The 18,097-nt window shown below is 72.1% G+C and overlaps 1 protein-coding gene across 3 annotated transcripts in view; it reads right to left on the minus strand.

The window, feature by feature from the left end:
* Positions 1 to 2,167: 2,167 nt before the first annotated feature.
* Positions 2,168 to 18,097, minus strand: part of LOC135324593 (misshapen-like kinase 1) — a 29,763-nt gene continuing 13,833 nt past the window's right edge. For 2 of the 3 annotated variants that reach the window (XM_064501179.1, XM_064501178.1), the window contains exons 19-32: positions 17,940 to 18,031; positions 17,080 to 17,156; positions 15,805 to 15,971; positions 14,261 to 14,354; positions 14,075 to 14,179; positions 12,655 to 12,769; positions 10,477 to 10,611; positions 9,445 to 9,588; positions 6,976 to 7,110; positions 6,778 to 6,878; positions 5,766 to 5,915; positions 4,317 to 4,476; positions 4,088 to 4,227; positions 2,169 to 2,372 (exon numbers count right to left, since the gene is read on the minus strand). In XM_064501179.1, coding sequence (XP_064357249.1) covers positions 2,289 to 2,372; positions 4,088 to 4,227; positions 4,317 to 4,476; positions 5,766 to 5,915; positions 6,778 to 6,878; positions 6,976 to 7,110; positions 9,445 to 9,588; positions 10,477 to 10,611; positions 12,655 to 12,769; positions 14,075 to 14,179; positions 14,261 to 14,354; positions 15,805 to 15,971; positions 17,080 to 17,156; positions 17,940 to 18,031 — 1,699 coding nt within the window. In that variant the 3' untranslated portion in view covers positions 2,169 to 2,288. Of the gene's footprint in view, positions 2,373 to 4,087; positions 4,228 to 4,316; positions 4,477 to 5,765; positions 5,916 to 6,777; positions 6,879 to 6,975; positions 7,111 to 9,444; positions 9,589 to 10,476; positions 10,612 to 12,654; positions 12,770 to 14,074; positions 14,180 to 14,260; positions 14,355 to 15,804; positions 15,972 to 17,079; positions 17,157 to 17,939; positions 18,032 to 18,097 lie in introns of all 3 variants that reach the window. The other variant, XM_064501180.1, reaches the window with a different exon arrangement.

Genomic DNA, 18,097 nt, shown 5'->3' on the forward strand with positions numbered 1-18,097 from the left:
CCTGCCCCCCCCGGCCCTATAGGAGCCCCTGGGAAATCCCTGCCCCCCCCCCAGCCCTATAGGAGCCCCTGGGGAATCCCTGCCCCCCCCCAGCCCTATAGGAGCCCCTGGGGAATCCCTGCCCCCCCCCCAGCCCTATAGGAGCCCCTGGGGAATCCCTGCCCCCCCCAGCCCTATAGGAGCCCCTGGGGAATCCCTGCCCCCCCCCCAGCCCTATAGGAGCCCCTGGAGAATCCCTGCCCCCCCCCAGCCCTATAGGAGCCCCTGGGGAATCCCTGCCCCCCCCCAGCCCTATAGGAGCCCCTGGGGAATCCCTGCCCCCCCCAGCCCTATAGGAGCCCCTGGGGAATCCCCCCCCCCCCCCGGCCCAGGCGTCTGGCGGCGACGCAGGGGGCGGGGCCTGGCTCGGCGATGACGCAGGAGGGGGCGGGGCCTGGTTCGGTGCTTTATTACAGGAGTCTCAAGGCCACGGTGGGGGCGGCCCCGGGCTCCGCCCCACGGCGAGGCTCCGCCCCCCGCCCCGCCCCCGCCCCCCCCCCCCCGCCGTGGGGCGCCCCACGGCCCCGGGGCCATAAAGTGCTTCGTTACCGAGTCTCGTTACAAAATAATTAAAGCAAAATATACAGAGAGCCGGGACCCACGGCGGGGCGCGACCCACGGCAGCAGCTGCCCCACGGCGGGGGGGGGTCCCACGGCGGGGCGCGACCCACGGCAGCAGCTGCCCCACGGCGAGGGGGGGGGTCCCATGGCGGGGCGCGACCCACGGCAGCAGCTGCCCCACGGCGAGGGGGGGGGTCCCATGGCGGGGCACGACCCACGGCAGCAGCTGCCCCACGGCGAGGGGGGGGGTCCCACGGCGGGGCGCGACCCACGGCAGCAGCTGCCCCACGGTGGGGGGGGTCCCATGGCGGGGCGTGACCCACGGCAGCAGCTGCCCCACGGCGAGGGGGGGCCCATGGTGAGGGGGGCCCAATGCGGGGAGCTGCCCCACAGCAAGGGGGGGGGCACAGCAGCAGCTGCCCCACGGCGGGGGGGGGCCCACAGCAGGGCGTGACCCACGGCAAGGGGGGTCCCAATGTGGGGAGCTGCCCCACAGCAAGGGGGGGGGCACAGCAGCAGCTGCCCCACGGCAGGGGGGTCCCATGGCGGGGCATGACCCACAGCGAGGGGAGCCCAATGTGGGGAGCTGCCCCACAGCAAGGGGGGGGGCACAGCAGCAACTGCCCCACAGCAGGAACTGCCCCACTGCGAGGGGGAGCCCATGGCGGGGTGCGACCCACGGCGGGGGGGGCCCACTGTGGGGCAGGTCCCACTGCAGCAGCTGCCCCATGGCGGGGGGGGGGGCCCAAGGCGGGGCGTGACCCACAGCGAGGGGGGCCCAATGTGGGGAGCTGCCCCACAGCAAGGGGGGGGGCACAGCAGCAGCTGCCCCACGGCAGGAACTGCCCCACTGCGAGGGGGGGGCTCATGGCGGGGTGCGACCCACGGCGAGGGGGGGGGAAACGGGTCCCACTGCAGCAGCTGCCCCATGGCGGGGGGGGGGGGAACCATCCCGGGAGCTGCCCCACAGCACAAGCTGCCCCACAGCAATGGGGCCCCATGGCAGGAGCTGCCCCATGGGAAGGGCCCCAGCGATCCCCAGCCCCATGGCGGGACCTGCCCCACAGCAAGGGGGGGGCACTGTGGGAGCTGCCCCACAGCAGGGAGGGCCCCAGGGGCCCCCAGCCCCACGGCAGGAGCTGCCCCACGGCCCCGGGGGGGGGGGGGGGGCGGGGTTGGTCCCGGGTTCAGCAGCGAGGGGGCGGGGCACGAGCAAAGCCGGGGCGGAGCTTCAGCCTGTCAGTCAAAACATCGTCGCCGCGGAGACGGCTCTGCCCCCCCCCCCCGAGAGCAGCACGATGGGCGGGGCCAGGGGCGGGGCTCCCGGCAGGGGGCGGGGCTCCGGCGGGGGCGGGGCTCCCGGCAGGGGGTGGGGCTCCCAGCAAGGGGCGTGTCTCCCAGCAGTGGGCGGGACTCCCGATGGGGGCGGGGCTCCCAGTAGGGAGGGGTGTTTCTCCCGGCAGGGGGCGTGTCTCCCGGGAGGGGGCGTGTCTCCCGGGAGGGGGCGTGTCTCCCGGGAGGGGGCGGGGCTCCCGAGGGGGGCGGGGCTCCCAGCAGGGAGGGGTGTTTCTCCCGGCAGGGGGCGGGGCTCCCGGCAGGGGGCGTGTCTCCCGGCAGGGGGCGGGGCTCCCGATGGGGGCGTGGCTCCCGGCGGGGGCGTGGCTCCGGCGGGGGCGGGGCTCGGGGCGTCACCAGTTCATGACGCAGTTGCGGTTGAGCGTCATGAAATAAACCTGGCTGCTGCCGCCCGAGCGCACCGAGGCGAAGAACACCTGGGGGGGGCACGGGGGGGACGGGGGGGACAGGGGGGACATGGGGGACACGGGGGGACATGGAGGGACACAGAGGGACACGGGGGGACATGGGGGGACATGGGGGACACGGGGGACATGGGGGACATGGAGGGACATGGGGGACATGGGGGACATGGGGGAGATGGAGGGACATGGGGGACATGGAGGGACATGGGGGGACATGGGGGGACATGGGGGACATGGAGGGACATGGGGGACATGGAGGGACATGGAGGGACATGGAGGGACATGGAGGGACATGGGGGACACGGGGGACATGGGGGACATGGAGGGACATGGGGGACATGGGGACATGGGGGACATGGGGGAGATGGAGGGACATGGGGGACATGGAGGGACATGGGGGGACATGGGGGGACATGGGGGACATGGAGGGACATGGGGGACATGGGGGAGATGGAGGGACATGGGGGGACATGGGGACATGGGGGGACATGGAGGGACATGGGGGACATGGAGGGACATGGGGGGACATGGGACATGGGGGGACATGGAGGGACATGGGGGACATGGAGGGACATGGGGGGACATGGGACATGGGGGACATGGAGGGACATGGAGGGACATGGAGGGACATGGGGGGACATGGGGGGACATGGAGGGACATGGGGGACATGGAGATGGAGGGACGGGGGACATGGAGGGACATGGGGGACATGGAGGGACATGGAGGGACATGGGGGGACATGGAGGGACATGGGGGACATGGAGGGACATGGAGGGACAGGGGACATGGAGGGACATGGGGGGACATGGGGGGACATGGAGGGACATGGGGGACATGGGGGACATGGAGGGACATGGGGGACATGGAGGGACATGGAGGGACATGGAGGGACATGGAGGGACGGGGACATGGAGGGACATGGAGGGACATGGGGGAGATGGAAGGACACGGGGGACATGGAGGGACATGGAGGGACATGGACATGGAGGGACATGGGGGACACGGTGGGACAAGGGGGGAGATCATGGGGGACATGGGGGACACGGGGACATGGAGGACACAGAACAGCAGGGACATGAGATGGAGGGGGGACATAGGACAGCAGGGACACAGGGTCAGCAGTGACATGGGGGTCCCCGCTGTGCCCTGTCCCCACTGCCCCCCCCGTCCCCCCATCCCCATGTCCCACGTGCCCCATGTCCCCCCCCCCAATCCCTGCTGTGCCCCACATCCACGTCCCACATCCCTCTTGTCCCCAAACCCCCGAGCCGTCCCCACGCCCTGCCCCACGTCCCTGCGTCCGTGTCCCCCCACGTCCCCACTCGTGTGCCCCCATGTCCACGCCGAGGCCGTGTCCTCCACATCTGCATGTCCTAGGTCACCGTGTCCCCTGTGCCCCCCCACGTCCCCACTCGTGTGCCCCCATGTCCACGCTGAGGCCGTGTCCTCCACATCTGCATGTCCTAGGTCACCGTGTCCCCTGTGTCCCTTGTCCCCTGTGTCCCCCATCGCGTGCACCTACATCCATGCTGAGGCCATGTCCTCCAGATCTCCACGTCCCAGGTCACTGTGTCCCCTGTGTCCTGTGTCCCGCCATGTCCCCCGTGTCCCCAATCGCGTGCCCCCACATCCACGCTGAGGCCGTGTCCTCCCCATCTCCACATCCCAAGTCACCCATGTCCCCCCCGTGTCCCCAATGTCCCCCCCGTGTCCCCGCTGTCCCCACCTTGTCGTTGCGCTCGCAGAGGAACTTGAGGCGCTGCGCCCGCTTGTGCATGAAGACGCCGTCGAGGTGGCCGGTCTCCACGGAGCGGATCTCGATGGCCTTCTCGCCCCAGCCCATGATCTGGTTGGAGCAGATGTAGGCTGCGGGGACACGGCCGGGGGGGGGGGGGGACGTCACCGGGGCGGGCCCAGGCGTCCGGGCACCCCCCCCGGCCCCCCCGGCCGCTCACCCACGGAGGTGGGGGTCTCGCCCCACTGCAGCACCACGTCCTTGGTGATGCGCCCGTAGGTGTTGACGTAGACGCCCTCGTCCTCGTAGCACAGCAGCATCTCCAGCCCCGCCGTCTCCGGCAGGAAGATGATGGCGTGCGGCGTCACCTGGCTCTGGATCTGCGGGGACAGCGCGTGACCCGTGTGTCCCCTGTGTCCCTCACGCGTGGGGTCACCTCGCTCGGGAGCTGGGGGGACCCTGGGGACGAGCCAGGTGGCTTCACGTGGCCCCAGGTCCCCCGTGTGTCCTCCTATTTTTCCCCCCCATGTCTGGTGTCACCTCGCTCGGGAGCTGGGGGGACCTTGGGGACGAGCCAGGTGGCCCCACGTGGCCCCAGGTCCCCCATGTGTTCTCCTATGTCCCCCCATGTGTGGTGTCACCTGGCTCTGGATCTGTAGGGACAGCGCGTGACCCGTGTGTCCCCTGTGTCCCTCACGCGTGGGGTCACCTCGCTCGGGAGCTGGGGGGACCTTGGGGACGAGCCAGGTGGCTTCACGTGGCCCCACGTCCCCCATGTGTCCGCCTATGTCCCCCCATGTGTGGTGTCACCTGGCTCTGCATCTGCGGGGACAGCGCGTGACCCGTGTGTCCCCTGTGTCCCTCACGCGTGGGGTCACCTCGCTCGGGAGCTGGGGGGACCTTGGGGACGAGCCGGGTGGCTTCACGTGGCCCCACATCCCCTGTGTGTCCTCCTATGTCCCCCCATGTCTGGTGTCACCTCGCTCGGGAGCTGGGGGGACCTTGGGGACGAGCCAGGTGGCTTCACGTGGCCCCACGTCCCCCGTGTGTCCTCCTATGTCCCCCCATGTCTGGTGTCACCTCACTTGATCTGTGGGGACCTTGGGGACGAGCCGGGTGGCCCCACGTCCCCTGTGTGTCTTCCCACATCCCCCCATGTCTGGTGTCACCTCATTCTGGAGCTGGGGGGACGTTGGGGACGAGCCAGGTGGCTTCATGTCCCCCATGTATCCTCCTATGTCCCCCCCCATGTGCGGTGTCACCTGGCTCTGGGGGAGATGGTGGGTGGCGGAGCGTCCCCGTGTTCCCTGTCACACGTGTCCCTGCCCACATGTGTGTCCCCACGTCCCACACACGTGTCTCTGCATCCCATACGCATGTCCCTCAATCCCACACGTGTCCCACACGCATGTCCCCATGTCCCACACGTGTCCCCACGTCCCACAAGCGTGTCCCCACGGCCCATACGCGTGTCCCCAGGGTCTGTACACGTGTCCCCACGTCCCACACGCGTGTCCCCACGGTCTGTACACGTGTCCCTGGCCCCACACGTGTGTCCCCCCATCCCACACGCATGGTCCCTCGTCCCATACGTGTGTCCCCGCGTCCCCCACGCGTGTCCCCGGCCCCCCACGCGTGTCCCCGGCCGCACACGCGTGTCGCCGCTCACGTGCACGGGGACGTAGACGTCGTAGGTGCTGCCCGAGTCGACGTCGATGGCGTGGAAGCCGGCGCCGGAGCCGTAGATCACCTTGAGCCGCTGCCCCTGCTCCACCGTCAGCTCCACCAGCAGCGGCCGGTGCGGCAGCTCCCCGAAGGACTGTGGGGCGGAGGGGGGGCGTGACCCACGGCGTGCCCCACGGGAGCGGCCCCGACCCACGGCTGCCCCACGGGACCGCGCTGGGGTCACTGATGCCGTGGGGCAGCCCCTGACCTCCATGGGCACCGTGCCGCTGTGGTGGGGACGCCGGGGCCCCCCAGCCCCACGGCGGCCCCCCCAGGACCAGCCCGGCCCCACGGCGTGCCCCACGGGGGTGGCCCGGACCCATGGCAGCCCCATGGCCCTGTGCTGGGGTCACCGATGCCGTGGGGCAGCCCCCGACCTCCGTGGGCACCGTGCTGCAGTGGCGGGGACGCCGGGGCCCCCCCAGCCCCACGGAACCGGCCCAGCCCCACACCGTGCCCCACGGCCCTGCATTGGGGTCACTGATGCTGTGGGGCAGCCCCTGACCATGCCCTGGGCACCGCGACGCTGCAGCAGGGACACCGGGGCCCCCCCAGACCCACGGCGCGGACACCGGAGTCCCCCAGCCCCACGGCGTGGACTTTGCAGCCTCCCCCAGCCCCACGGCAGCCCCACGGCCCCGTGTTGGGGTCACCGACGCCGTGGGGCAGCCCCCAACCTCCATAGACACCACACCACTGCGGTGGGGGACGCCTGGGCCCCCCAGCCCCATGGCGCGGGCTTTGCAGCTCCCCAGCCCCCCAGCAGCCCCCCAGCCCCATGGCAGCCCCACGGCGGGGTCCCCAATGGACCGTGGCAGCCCCCCACCTCCCCGCCACAGGCACCACCCGGCCGCAGCGCAGGACGCCGGGGCCCCATGGCGGGGACGCCTGGGCCCCCCAGCCCCACAGCGCGGACTTTGCAGCCCCCCCAGCCCCACGGCGTGCCCCACACGCACCTTGAAGGCCATGAACTTGTGGTAGGGCTTGGGGGCCCAGGCGTAGACCTCCACGGAGCTGCGCAGGGCGATGACCAGGAACTTGATCCGCTCGTACTTCACTGCGGAGGGATTGGGGGGGGGGGGGGGGGGGAAGGCAGCGCGTCGGCCCCACGGCGCGGCCCCCCCGGCCCCCCGCGCCGTGGGGCGGCCCCTTACCCACGCGGTAGTGCACGCAGCCCTCCATGTCGCCCACCGTGGTCCAGCCCTGCTTCTTCTCCACCTCGGGGTCGTTGCGCAGGATCTTGTTGCGCAGCCACGACAGGTAGTACACCCGCAGCTTGTTCCGCTTCCCTGCGCCCCACGGCGTCAGTGGGGCCCGGGCGGGCGGTGCCGTGGGGCGGGGGGGGGCTCGTGGGTGCTGGGGGGGGCAGGTTGGGGGGCAGAGGGGGGCCCGTGGGCGCTGGGGGGGGGGTGGGATGGGGGGCCGGGGGCTGCGGAGGGCGGCTGGGGGGTGGTGTAGGGCCCTGTGGGGCGGCCGTGGGGCTGTGCAGGGGCTTGTGGGGCAACCCTGGGGCTGTGCAGGGGCCTGTGGGGCAGTTGTGGGGCTGTGTAGGGCCCTGTGGGGCGGCTGTGGGGCTGCGTAGGGCCCTGTGGGGCGGCTGTGGGGCTGTGCAGGGGCTTGTGGGGCAGCTGTGGGGCCATGTAGGGCCCTGTGGGGTAGCTGTGGGGCTGTGTAGGGCCCTGTGGGGCAGTGTAGGGCCCTGTGGGGCAGCTGTGGGGCTGTGTAGGGCTCTGTGGGGCAGCCGTGGGGCTGTGTAGGGTCCCGTGGGGCAGACGTGGGGCTGCACAAGGGCCTGTGGGGCAGTTGTGGGGTGGTGTAGGGTTCTGTGGGGTGGCTTTGGGGCTAAGGTCCTGTGGGGCAGCTGTGGGTCTGTATAGGGGCTTGTGAGGCAGTTGTGGGGCTGTGTAGGGCCCTGTGGGGTAGTTGTGGGGCTGCGTAGGGTCCCGTGGGGCAGCTGTGGGGCTGTGTAGGATTCCGTGGGGTGTCTATGGGGCTGCTTAGGGCCACATGGGGCAGCTGTGGGGCTGCACTGGGGCCTGTGGGGTAGCTGTGGGGCTGTATAGGGCCCTGTGGGGCGCCTGTGGGGCGCTGCAGGGCAGCGTGGGGCAGTGTGGGGTGCTGCAAGACAGTGTGCGGAGCTGTGGGGCAGTGTAGGGCGCCGTGGGGTGGATGTGTGGGGTGCATGGGGCACCGTGGGGCAGTGTGGGGTGGTGTAGGGCACCGTGGGGCAGGTGTGTGGGGTGCATGGGGCACCATGGGGTGCTGTCGAGTGCGTGGGGCAGGTGTGTGGGGCGCCGTGGGGCACCATGGGGCAGTGTGGGGCACCGTGGGGCGGTGTAGGGCGCTGCGGGACAGGTGCATGGGGTGCCGTGGGGCAGTGTGGGGCGGTGTAGGATGCCATGGGGCGGGCACATGGGGTGTGCGGGGCGCCATAGGGCGCTGTGGGGCAGCGTGTGGGGCGCCGTGGGGCGGTGTGGGGCGCCGTGGGGCTCACCGGCGACAGTGGTGAGCAGCTCGAGGCCCTCGAGCACGTCCGCGAGCCGGGAGCGGTGCCGTGTGGGGCGGCGTGGGGTGGCGTGGGGCGGTGTGGGGCGCCGTGGGGCTCACCGGAGATGGTGGTGAGCAGGTTGAGGCCCTCGAGCACGTCCGCGTGCCGGGAGCGGTGGCGTGTGGGGTGGGCGTGGGGCGGTGTGGGGCGCCGTGGGGCAGTGTGTGGGGTGCCGTGGGGCGCCGTGGGGCTCACCGGAGATGGTGGTGAGCAGGTTGAGGCCCTCGAGCACGTCCGCGAGCCGGGAGCGGCGGCGTGTGGGGCGGGCGTGGGACGCCGTGGGGCGGCGTGGGGTGGCGTGGGGCAGTGTGTGGGGCGCCGTGGGGCGCCGTGGGGCTCACCGGAGATGGTGGTGAGCAGGTTGAGGCCCTCGAGCACGTCCGCGAGCCGGGAGCGGCAGCGGGCGTGGGGCCCCGTGGGACGCCGTGGGGCGGGCGTGGGGCGGCGTGGGGCAGCGCGTGGGGCGCCGTGGGGCGCCGTGGGGCTCACCGGAGATGGTGGTGAGCAGGTTGAGGCCCTCGAGCACGTCCGCGTGCCGGGAGCGGTGGCGTGTGGGGTGGGCGTGGGGCGGTGTGGGGCGCCGTGGGGCAGCATGTGGGGCGCCGTGGGGCGCCGTGGGGCTCACCGGAGATGGTGGTGAGCAGGTTGAGGCCCTCGAGCACGTCCGCGAGCCGGGAGCGGCGGCGTGTGGGGCGGGCGTGGGGCCCCGTGGGGCAGTGTGGGGCGCCGTGGGGCGGCGTGTGGGGCGCCGTGGGGCGCCGTGGGGCTCACCGGAGATGGTGGTGAGCAGGTTGAGGCCCTCGAGCACGTCCGCGAGCCGGGAGCGGCGGCGTGTGGGGCGGGCGTGGGGCCCCGTGGGACGCCGTGGGGCGGCGTGGGGCAGCGTGTGGGGCGCCGTGGGGCGCCGTGGGGCTCACCGGAGATGGTGGTGAGCAGGTTGAGGCCCTCGAGCACGTCCGCGTGCCGGGAGCGGCAGCGGGCGTGTGGCCCCATGGGGCCCCGTGGGACGCCGTGGGGCGGGCGTGGGGCGGCGTGGGGCAGCATGTGGGGCGCCGTGGGGCGCCGTGGGGCTCACCGGAGATGGTGGTGAGCAGGTTGAGGCCCTCGAGCACGTCCATCTGCTGGAAGCGGCGGCGGGCGATGAGGCCGTAGACCTTCCCCTGGCCCGAGCGGTCCAGCAGCAGCAGCCCCGTCTCGGTGCCCACCAGCAGGTTCACGCCTGCGCCGCACACGCGTGTCACACGCCCGGCACACGCGTGACGCGCCCCGCGCGCGCCTGCCGCACGCCGGCCCGGGGGGCTGCACGTGGCTCGTGGCAGCGCCAGCGCGACCGGGAGCACGCGGGGACACGCGTGTGCGGGCACGAGGGCGCAGGCGCACGCGTGTGCACGTGTCGCGGGGCGTGTGCGAGCGTGGGGACGCGTGTGCACGGGTCAGGCGGTGCACAGGAGCGCAGGGACACGCCACACGCGTGTATGCGGGACACGGGGCACGCAAACGTGGGACGTGTGGCCGCACGGCTGCGGGGACACGCGTGTGCGGGATGCAGGGACACGGCTGGCGGGGTGCACGGGAGCGCGGGGACACGTGACACGCGTGTGTGGGGGACACAGGACATGTGCAAATCTGGGGACACGTGACCGCAAGGGCGTGAGGACACGCGTGTGCGTGTGGGGGACGCAGGGACACGGCTCGCGGAGTGCACAGGAGCACGGGGACACGCAACTGCACGCGTGAGCATGGGGACACGCCTGAAGCGCAGGCATGTGTGGACAGGAGAGTGCAGGCACACGCATGTGCACGTGTCGCGGCACGTGTGCAAGCACAGGGACACGCGGGCGCGGGTCGGGGGCGCAGGGGAGCGCGGGGACACGCGACACGCATGCACAGGAGCACACGCATGTGGGCACATGAACATGGGCGCAAGCACACGCGTGTGCACGTGTCGCGGCGCGTGTGCAAGCACGGGGACACGCGGGCGCGGGTCGGGGGCGCAGGGGAGCGCGGGGACACGCGACAGGGAGGCGGGGGAGGCCCGGGGCGGGCGAGGCGGACGCACACGCGTGGCACACGCCTGGCACACGCGTGGCACACGCGTGACACGCACCCCAGAGGGCGGCGCAGAGGATCTCGGAGCTGAAGCGCTTCTTGTACTTGCGGATCTCGGGGGCGTCGCTGGGCGGCCGCGGCTTGGCCGGGTTCACGTTCACCACCGAGCCCTTGCGCAGCCCCGCCGCACGCCCTGCCGCGCGCCAAGCACACGCGTGGGCCCCGCCGCACGCCAAGGACACGCGTGGGCGCCGGCACCGGTGATGCCACACGCCAAGGACACGTGTGGGTGCCGTCGCCCGCGATGCTACATGCAATGCTGGGGGGGGTGTCACGCCATGGGGACACGCTATGGGCACGGGTCACACAGTGGGGACACGCTATGGGCACAGGGCACATCCTATGGGCACAGGTCATGCCATGGGGACACGCTATGGGCACAGGGCACGCCATGGGGACACGCTATGGGCACAGGGCACATGCTAGGGGCACGGGTCACGCCATGGGCACACGCTATGGGCACAGGGCACGCCATGGGGACACGCTATGGCCATGGGGCACATGCTATGGGCACGGGTCATGCTCTAGGGACATGCCATGGGGACACGCTATGGGCACGGGGCACATGTTATGGGCACAGGGCACACGCTATGGGCACGGGTCACGCCATGGGGACACGCTATGGTCATGGGACACACGCTATGGGCACAGGTCACGCCATGGGGACACGCTATGGGGACGTGTCACACCATGGGGACACGCTATGGCCATGGGGCACATGCTATGGGCACGGGTCATGCCATGGGGACACGCTATGGCCATGGGGACACGCTATGGCCATGGGGCACATGCTATGGGCACGGGTCATGCTCTAGGGACATGCCATGGGGACACGCTATGGGCACGGGGCACATGTTATGGGCACAGGGCACACGCTATGGGCACGGGTCACGCCATGGGGACACGCTATGGCCATGGGGACACGCTATGGGCACAGGTCATGCCATGGGGACACGCTATGGGGACGTGTCACACCATGGGGACACGCTATAGGCACGGGGCACACGCTATGGGCACGGGTCACACCATGGGGACACGCTATGGCCATGGGGCACACGCTATGGGCACGGGTCACGCCATGGGGACACGCCATGGGCACAGGGCACAGGGACACACTACAGGGACACGCTACGGGCACAGTGCACATCACGGGGACACGCCACGGGGACATGCGATGGGGACACGCCATGGGGACACGCATGGCCACGGTGCACGCCACAGGGACACGGCCGCGGGGACATGTCACGTGGGGACACAGCCGCGGGGACACACGGGAACACGTCCCACGTGTGGGGACACGGCCATGGAGGCGTGGGGACCCGCAGGGACACGTCCCATGTGCAGGGACACGGCCATGGGGACCCGCAGGGACACGTCCCACACGCATGGGGACACGTGGGGACCCGTGGGGACCCGTCCCACGCACGGGGACACGGCTGTGGGGACATGTGGGGACCCGCAGGGACACGTCCCACACGCGTGGGGACAAGTGGGGACCCGTGGGGACCCGTCCCACGCACGGGGACACGGCTGTGGGGACATGTGGGGACCCGCGGGGACACGTCCCACACGCGTGGGGACAAGTGGGGACCTGCGGGGACCCGTCCCACGCACGGGGACACGGCTGTGGGGACACGTGGGGACCCGCAGGGACACATCCCACACGCGTGGGGACCCGTGGGGACCCATGGGGACACATCTCACGCGGGGGGACACGTCCCACGCACGGGGACACGGCCGTGGGGACAAGTGGGGACCCGCGGGGACACGTCCCACACGCGTGGGGACCAGTGACACATGCATGGGGACACATGGGGACCCGCAGGGACCCGTCCCACGCATGGGGACATGGCCGCGGGGACCCGTGACACAGGCGTGGGGACCCGTGGGGACCCGCGGGGACACGTCTCACGCATGGGGACACGGCCGTGGGGACACATGGGGACCTGCAGGGACACGACCCACACGCATGGGGACATGTGGGGACCTGCGGGGACCCGTCCCACGCACGGGGACACGGCTGTGGGGACACGTGGGGACCCGCGGGGACCCATCCCACACGCGTGGGGACAAGTGGGGACCCGTGGGGACCCGTGACACACGCGTGGGGACCCGCGACACACGCGTGGGGACCCGTGGGGACACACGGGGACCCGCGCCGCAGGCGTGCACTGACCGGGGCCGGGGCCGGGGCCGGGCTCGGGGGGGGCGGCGCCCTGGTAGAGCCCCAGGTCCACGAAGACGGAGAAGGTGGCGGTGGGGGGGGCCTTGACCAGCCCCCGCCGCTGGAACTGCCACCGCGCCCGTGTCACTGTCACCGGCACCGGCACCGGCACCGTCCCCCCGCGGCGCACGCCACCGCACGCACACGTGTGCACACGCCCCGTCCCCCCCCCCCCCCCCCGCGTCCCCCTGCTCGTGTCGGGGGGCTCCACGCTGGGGTCCCCGTGTCCCCCCCCATGTCCCCACATCCCTGTGTCCCCTCTGTGTCCCCCCCATGTCCCCTCCGTGTCCCCATGTCCCCCTCCATGTCCCCACATCCCTGTGTCCCCTCTGTGTCCCCCCCATGTCCCCTCCGTGTCCCCATGTCCCCCTCCATGTCCCCACATCCCTGTGTCCCCTCTGTGTCCCCCCCATGTCCCCTCCGTGTCCCCATGTCCCCCTCCATGTCCCCACATCCCTGTGTCCCCTCTGTGTCCCCCCCATGTCCCTGCATTCCCGTGTGCCTCCCCGTGTCCCTGCGTCCCCCCCCACGTCCCCATCCCCCCCCCCACTCACGTTGGGGGGCTCCTTGTCGGGGTCCCCTTGTCCCCCCCCATGTCCCCTCCGTGTCCCTGTGTCCCCCCATGTCTCCACGTCCTCCCCGTGTCCCTGTCCCCCCCCGTGTCCCCCCCTGTGTCCTCCCCCATGTTCACGTTAGGGCGGGGTCCCCGTGTCCCCCCCATGTCCCTGCGTCCCTCCCCCGTGTCCCCATGTCCCCCTGTCCCCCCCCACTCACGTTTGGGGGGCTCCTTCCTGGGGTCCCCATGTCACCCCCATGTCCCCCTCGTGTTCCTGTCCCCCCCGTGTCCCCGCGTCCCCATGTCCCTGCGTCCCCCCCATGTCCCCGTCCCCCCCCCCGCTCACGTCGGGGGGCTCCTTGCCGGGGTCCCCGTGTCCCTCCATATCCCCCCATCCCCCCCATGTCCCCCCCGTGTCCCCCCGTCCCTGTCCCCCCCCGTGTCCCCCCCCCCCGTCCCCCCCCGTGTCCCCCCCCCCGTGCTCACGTCGGGGGGCTCCTTGCCGGGGTCCCGTGTCCCTCCATATCCCCCCATCCCCCCCATGTCCCCCCCGTGTCCCCCCCATGTCCCCATGTCCCCCCCCGTGTCCCCCCCCCACTCACGTCGGGGGGCTCCTTGCCGGGGTCCCGTGTCCCTCCATATCCCCCCCGTGTCCCCCCGTCCCTGTCCCCCCCCGTGTCCCCCCCCCCCGTGCTCACGTCGGGGGGCTCCTTGCCGGGGTCCCCGTGTCCCTCCATATCCCCCCATCCCCCCCGTGTCCCCCCAATGTCCCCCCCCACGTCACTGTCCCCCCCCGTGCCCCCCCCCCGTGCTCACGTCGGGGGGCTCCTTGCCGGGCGGGGGGGGCTCGTGGCTGGGCTGCACCACGTCGGGCAGGTTGGGGTAGCCGTTGGCCTCGGCGGGCAGCCGCCCCCCCTCCTCCTGGGGACAGGGGACACGGGCACCGGTGTCAGGGGGTCCCCGTGTCCCCCCCCGTGTCCCCCCCCCGTGTCCCCCACCTACCCGCGGGGCCGGCGGGGCCCCCTCGCCGCCCGCCGCCTCCTCCAGCTCGTGCACCACCATGGTGTCCACGCTGTCCGTGTCCCCGTCACGCGCCCTGCGGGGACACGGGGGGGGTCAGGGCCCCGCGCCGGCCCCCGGATCCTCTCCCGGACCCTGTCCCTGTCCCCGAAGCCACCTCCCTGTCCCCATCCCTGTCCCCATCCCTGTCCGTGTCCCCAAAGCCACCTCCCCATCCCCATCCCTGTCCCCAAAGCCACCTCCCCCTCCCTGTCCCTGTCCCCAAAGCCACCTCCCCATCCCCATCCCTGTCCCCAAAGCCACCTCGCTGTCCCCATCCCTGTCCCCAATGCCGCCTCCCCATCCCCATCCCTGTCCCTGAAGCCACCTGCGTCCCCATTCCTGACCCTGTCCCCAAAGGCGCCTCCCTGTCCCCATCCCTGTCCCCCAAAGCTGCCTCCCTGTCCACCTCCTGTCCCAAATGCCACCTCCCTGTCCCCATCTCTGATCCCCTGACTATGTCCTTGTCCCCAATCCCATGTCCCCATTCCTGGTCCCTTCCCCAAACCCCATCCCCATCCCTGGTCCCCAAAGCCACCTCCCTGTCCCCATCCCTGACGCTGTCCCCAAAGCCACCTCCCTGTCCCCATCCCTGGTCCCCAAAGTCACCTCCCTGTCCCCATCCCTGACCCTGTCCCCAAGGCCACCTCTGTATCCCCATCCCTGACCCTGTCCCCAAAGCCACCTCCCTGTCTCCATCTTCATGCCTGTCCCTGTCCCCAATGACACGTCCCTGTCCCCGATCCCAAACCCAAGTCCCTGTCCCCCTGCCCGTCCCCGTATCCCTGTCCCCAACTACCTGTCCCCATCTGTGTCCCTGTCCCCAAGCCCCAACCCCAAGGAGGTGTCTTCATCCCTGTCCCCAGGCCTGGTCCCTTGTCCCGGTGTCCCCAACCCCATCCCTGTCCCCATGTCCCCAACCCTGTCCCCATCTCCATCCCCGTGTCCCCATCCCCATGTCCCCAACCCTGTTCCCCTTCCCTATTCCCTTGTCCTCGTCCCCAACGACGTGTCCCCAACCGTGTCGCCATGACCCAATTTGTGTCCCCATCCCTGACGTGCTCCCGTGTCCCTGTGCCCAAATTTGTGTCCCCATCCCCAAATTCGTGTCCCCATCCTTACCCTTGTCCCCACGTCTGTGTCCCCACCCCCAAATCTGTGTCCCCGTGCCCCAATTTGTGTCCCCACCCCCAAATTCGTGTCCCCCATCCCCAAATTCGTGTCCCCATCCTTACCCTTGTCCCCACGTCTGTGTCCCCACCCCCAAATCTGTCCCCATGACCCAATTTGTGTCCCCACCCCCAAATCCGTGTCCCTGTGCACCAAATCCGTGTCCCCGCACCCCAATCCGTGTCCCCGCGCCCAAAATTTGTGTCCCTGCCCCCAAATCTGTGTCCTTGTGCCCCAATCTGTGTCCCCACCCCCAAATCCGTGTCCCCGCGCCCCAAATCCGTGTCCCCGCGCCCGGCGACGGGTCCCCGCCCCACCTGCCGCCCTCGGCGGGGCCGCCGGGCCCGGCGTCGCCCTCGTCCTCGCTGCTGTCCCCGTCCCCGTCCCCGTCCCCGTCCCCGTCCTCGCTGGACGACGAGTAGTCCATGGCCTTGGTGAGCGGCCGCGGCGCTTCCTCGGGGCGCTCCCGCACCAGCAGCAGCGCCTGGGCGGCCGCCGTCAGCACCCCGGACGCCTGGGCCCCGCCACCGGGGCGCCCGGACGCCTGGGCCCTCCCCTAGTTGGGGCGCCCGGACGCCTGGGCCCCGCCACCGGGGCGCCCGGACGCCTGGGCCCTCCCCTAGTTGGGGCGCCCGGACGCCTGGGCCCCGCCACCGGGGCGCCCGGACGCCTGGGCCCTTCCCCAGCTGGGGCGCCCGGACGCCTGGGCCCTCCCCTAGTTGGGGCGCCCGGACGCCTGGGCCCCGCCACCGGGGCGCCCGGACGCCTGGGCCCTCCCCTAGTTGGGGCGCCCGGACACCTGGGCCCCGCCACCGGGGCGCCCGGACGCCTGGGCCCTTCCCCAGCTGGGGCGCCCGGACGCCTGGGCCCTCCCCTAGTTGGGGCGCCCGGACGCCTGGGCCCTCCCCTAGTTGGGGTGCCCGGACGCCTGGGCCCTTCCCCAGCTGGGGCGCCCGGACGCCTGGGCCCTCCCCTAGTTGGGGTGCCCGGACGCCTGGGCCCTGCTGCCGGGGCACCCGGACGCCTGGGCCCTCCCCCAGCTGGGGCGCCCGGATGCCTGGGACCTGCCACCGGGGCACCCGGACGCCTGGGCCCTCCCCTAGTTGGGGCGCCCGGACGCCTGGGCCCTCCCCTAGTTGGGGTGCCCGGACGCCTGGGCCCTTCCCCAGCTGGGGCGCCCGGACGCCTGGGCCCTCCCCTAGTTGGGGTGCCCGGACGCCTGGGCCCTGCTGCCGGGGCACCCGGACGCCTGGGCCCTCCCCCAGCTGGGGCGCCCGGATGCCTGGGCCCTGCTGCCAGGGCGCTCGGACGCCTGGGTCCCCCCGAGCTGGGGCACCCGGACGCCTGGGCCCTCCCTCACCAGGGTGCCGGACGCCTGGGCCCCCCCCGAGCTGGGGCACCCGGACGCCTGGGCCCTCCCTCACCAGGGTGCCGGACGCCTGGGCCCCCCCCGCCAGCCGGGGCACCCGGACACCTGGGTCCCCGCGGTCACGTTGTGGGGGGGAAACGGGGCGCCCGGACGCCTGGGCCCCTTGCTGGTGGTGCCCGTTGGCCCCCTCCCCCTCCCCCCCGGACGCCTGGGCCCCACTCACCGGGGGGCGGCGGCGGTCGTCACCCCGGGGGGGGCCGGCGGGGGGCAGCAGGGGGGAGGCGTCGCGCCGGGCCGCGCCTGGGCGGGGGGGGGTGAGGGCAGAGCCACCAGCTCCTGGTGTCCCCCCCCATGTCCCCATGTCCCCCCCGTGTCCCTATGTCCCCCCCGTGTCCCCACGTCCCCCCAAATGTGTCCCTATGTCCTACCCATGTCCCCACGTCCCCCCCCGTGTCCCCATGTCCTCCCCATGTCCCCACGTCCCCCCAAATGTGTCCCCATGTCCCTCCCTGTGTCCCCATGTCCCCCCCAAAGTGTCCCCACGTCCCCCTATGTGTCCCCACCCCCCAATGTGTCCCTGTGTCCCATGTCCTCATGTCCCCCCATGTCCCCACATCCCCCCCAAAGTGTCCCCATGTCCCTCATGTGCGCCCATGTCCCCCTGTGTCCCCATGTCCCCCCCAATGTGTCCCCATCTGCCTCCAGTGTGTCCCCACATCCTCCCCTGTGTCCCCACTGTCCCCCCACGGCTCCTGGGCCCCTCCCAGTGTCCCACGTCCATCCGTGTCCCTCCGTGTCCCATGTCCGTGTGTCCTCACGGCCCCCCCATGTCCCCCCAACGTGTCCCCACGTCCCCGCGTCCCCACGTCCCTCCGTGTCCCACGTCTGTGTGTCCCCACGGCCCCCCCCATGTCCCCCCCCATGTCCCATGTCCCCCTATTTCCCCTCCCACGTCCCCGTGGCCCCGTCCGGGCCCCCATCGCTGCCGTGTCCCCGTGTCCCCCCGTGTCCCCATGTCCCCCTGGTGTCCCCCCCGTGTCCCCATGTCCCCCCGGTGTCCCCCCCACGCCCCCCCCGTCCCACCTCCGAGCCGGTTGCGCTCCAGGGACCCGGCCTGGGGACGACCGTCGGCGCCCGGCTCCCACGTCGGGTCGCTGCGCCGCAGGTCGGGGTTGCTGGTGGGGGGGGGGGGACACGGGGGGGGGGGGAACGTGAGCCCGCGCGGGGGCCCCGGCGTCCGG

This window comes from Dromaius novaehollandiae, chromosome 32 (assembly GCF_036370855.1).
Source record: "Dromaius novaehollandiae isolate bDroNov1 chromosome 32, bDroNov1.hap1, whole genome shotgun sequence".
Classification (NCBI taxonomy): Eukaryota; Metazoa; Chordata; class Aves; order Casuariiformes; family Dromaiidae; genus Dromaius; species Dromaius novaehollandiae.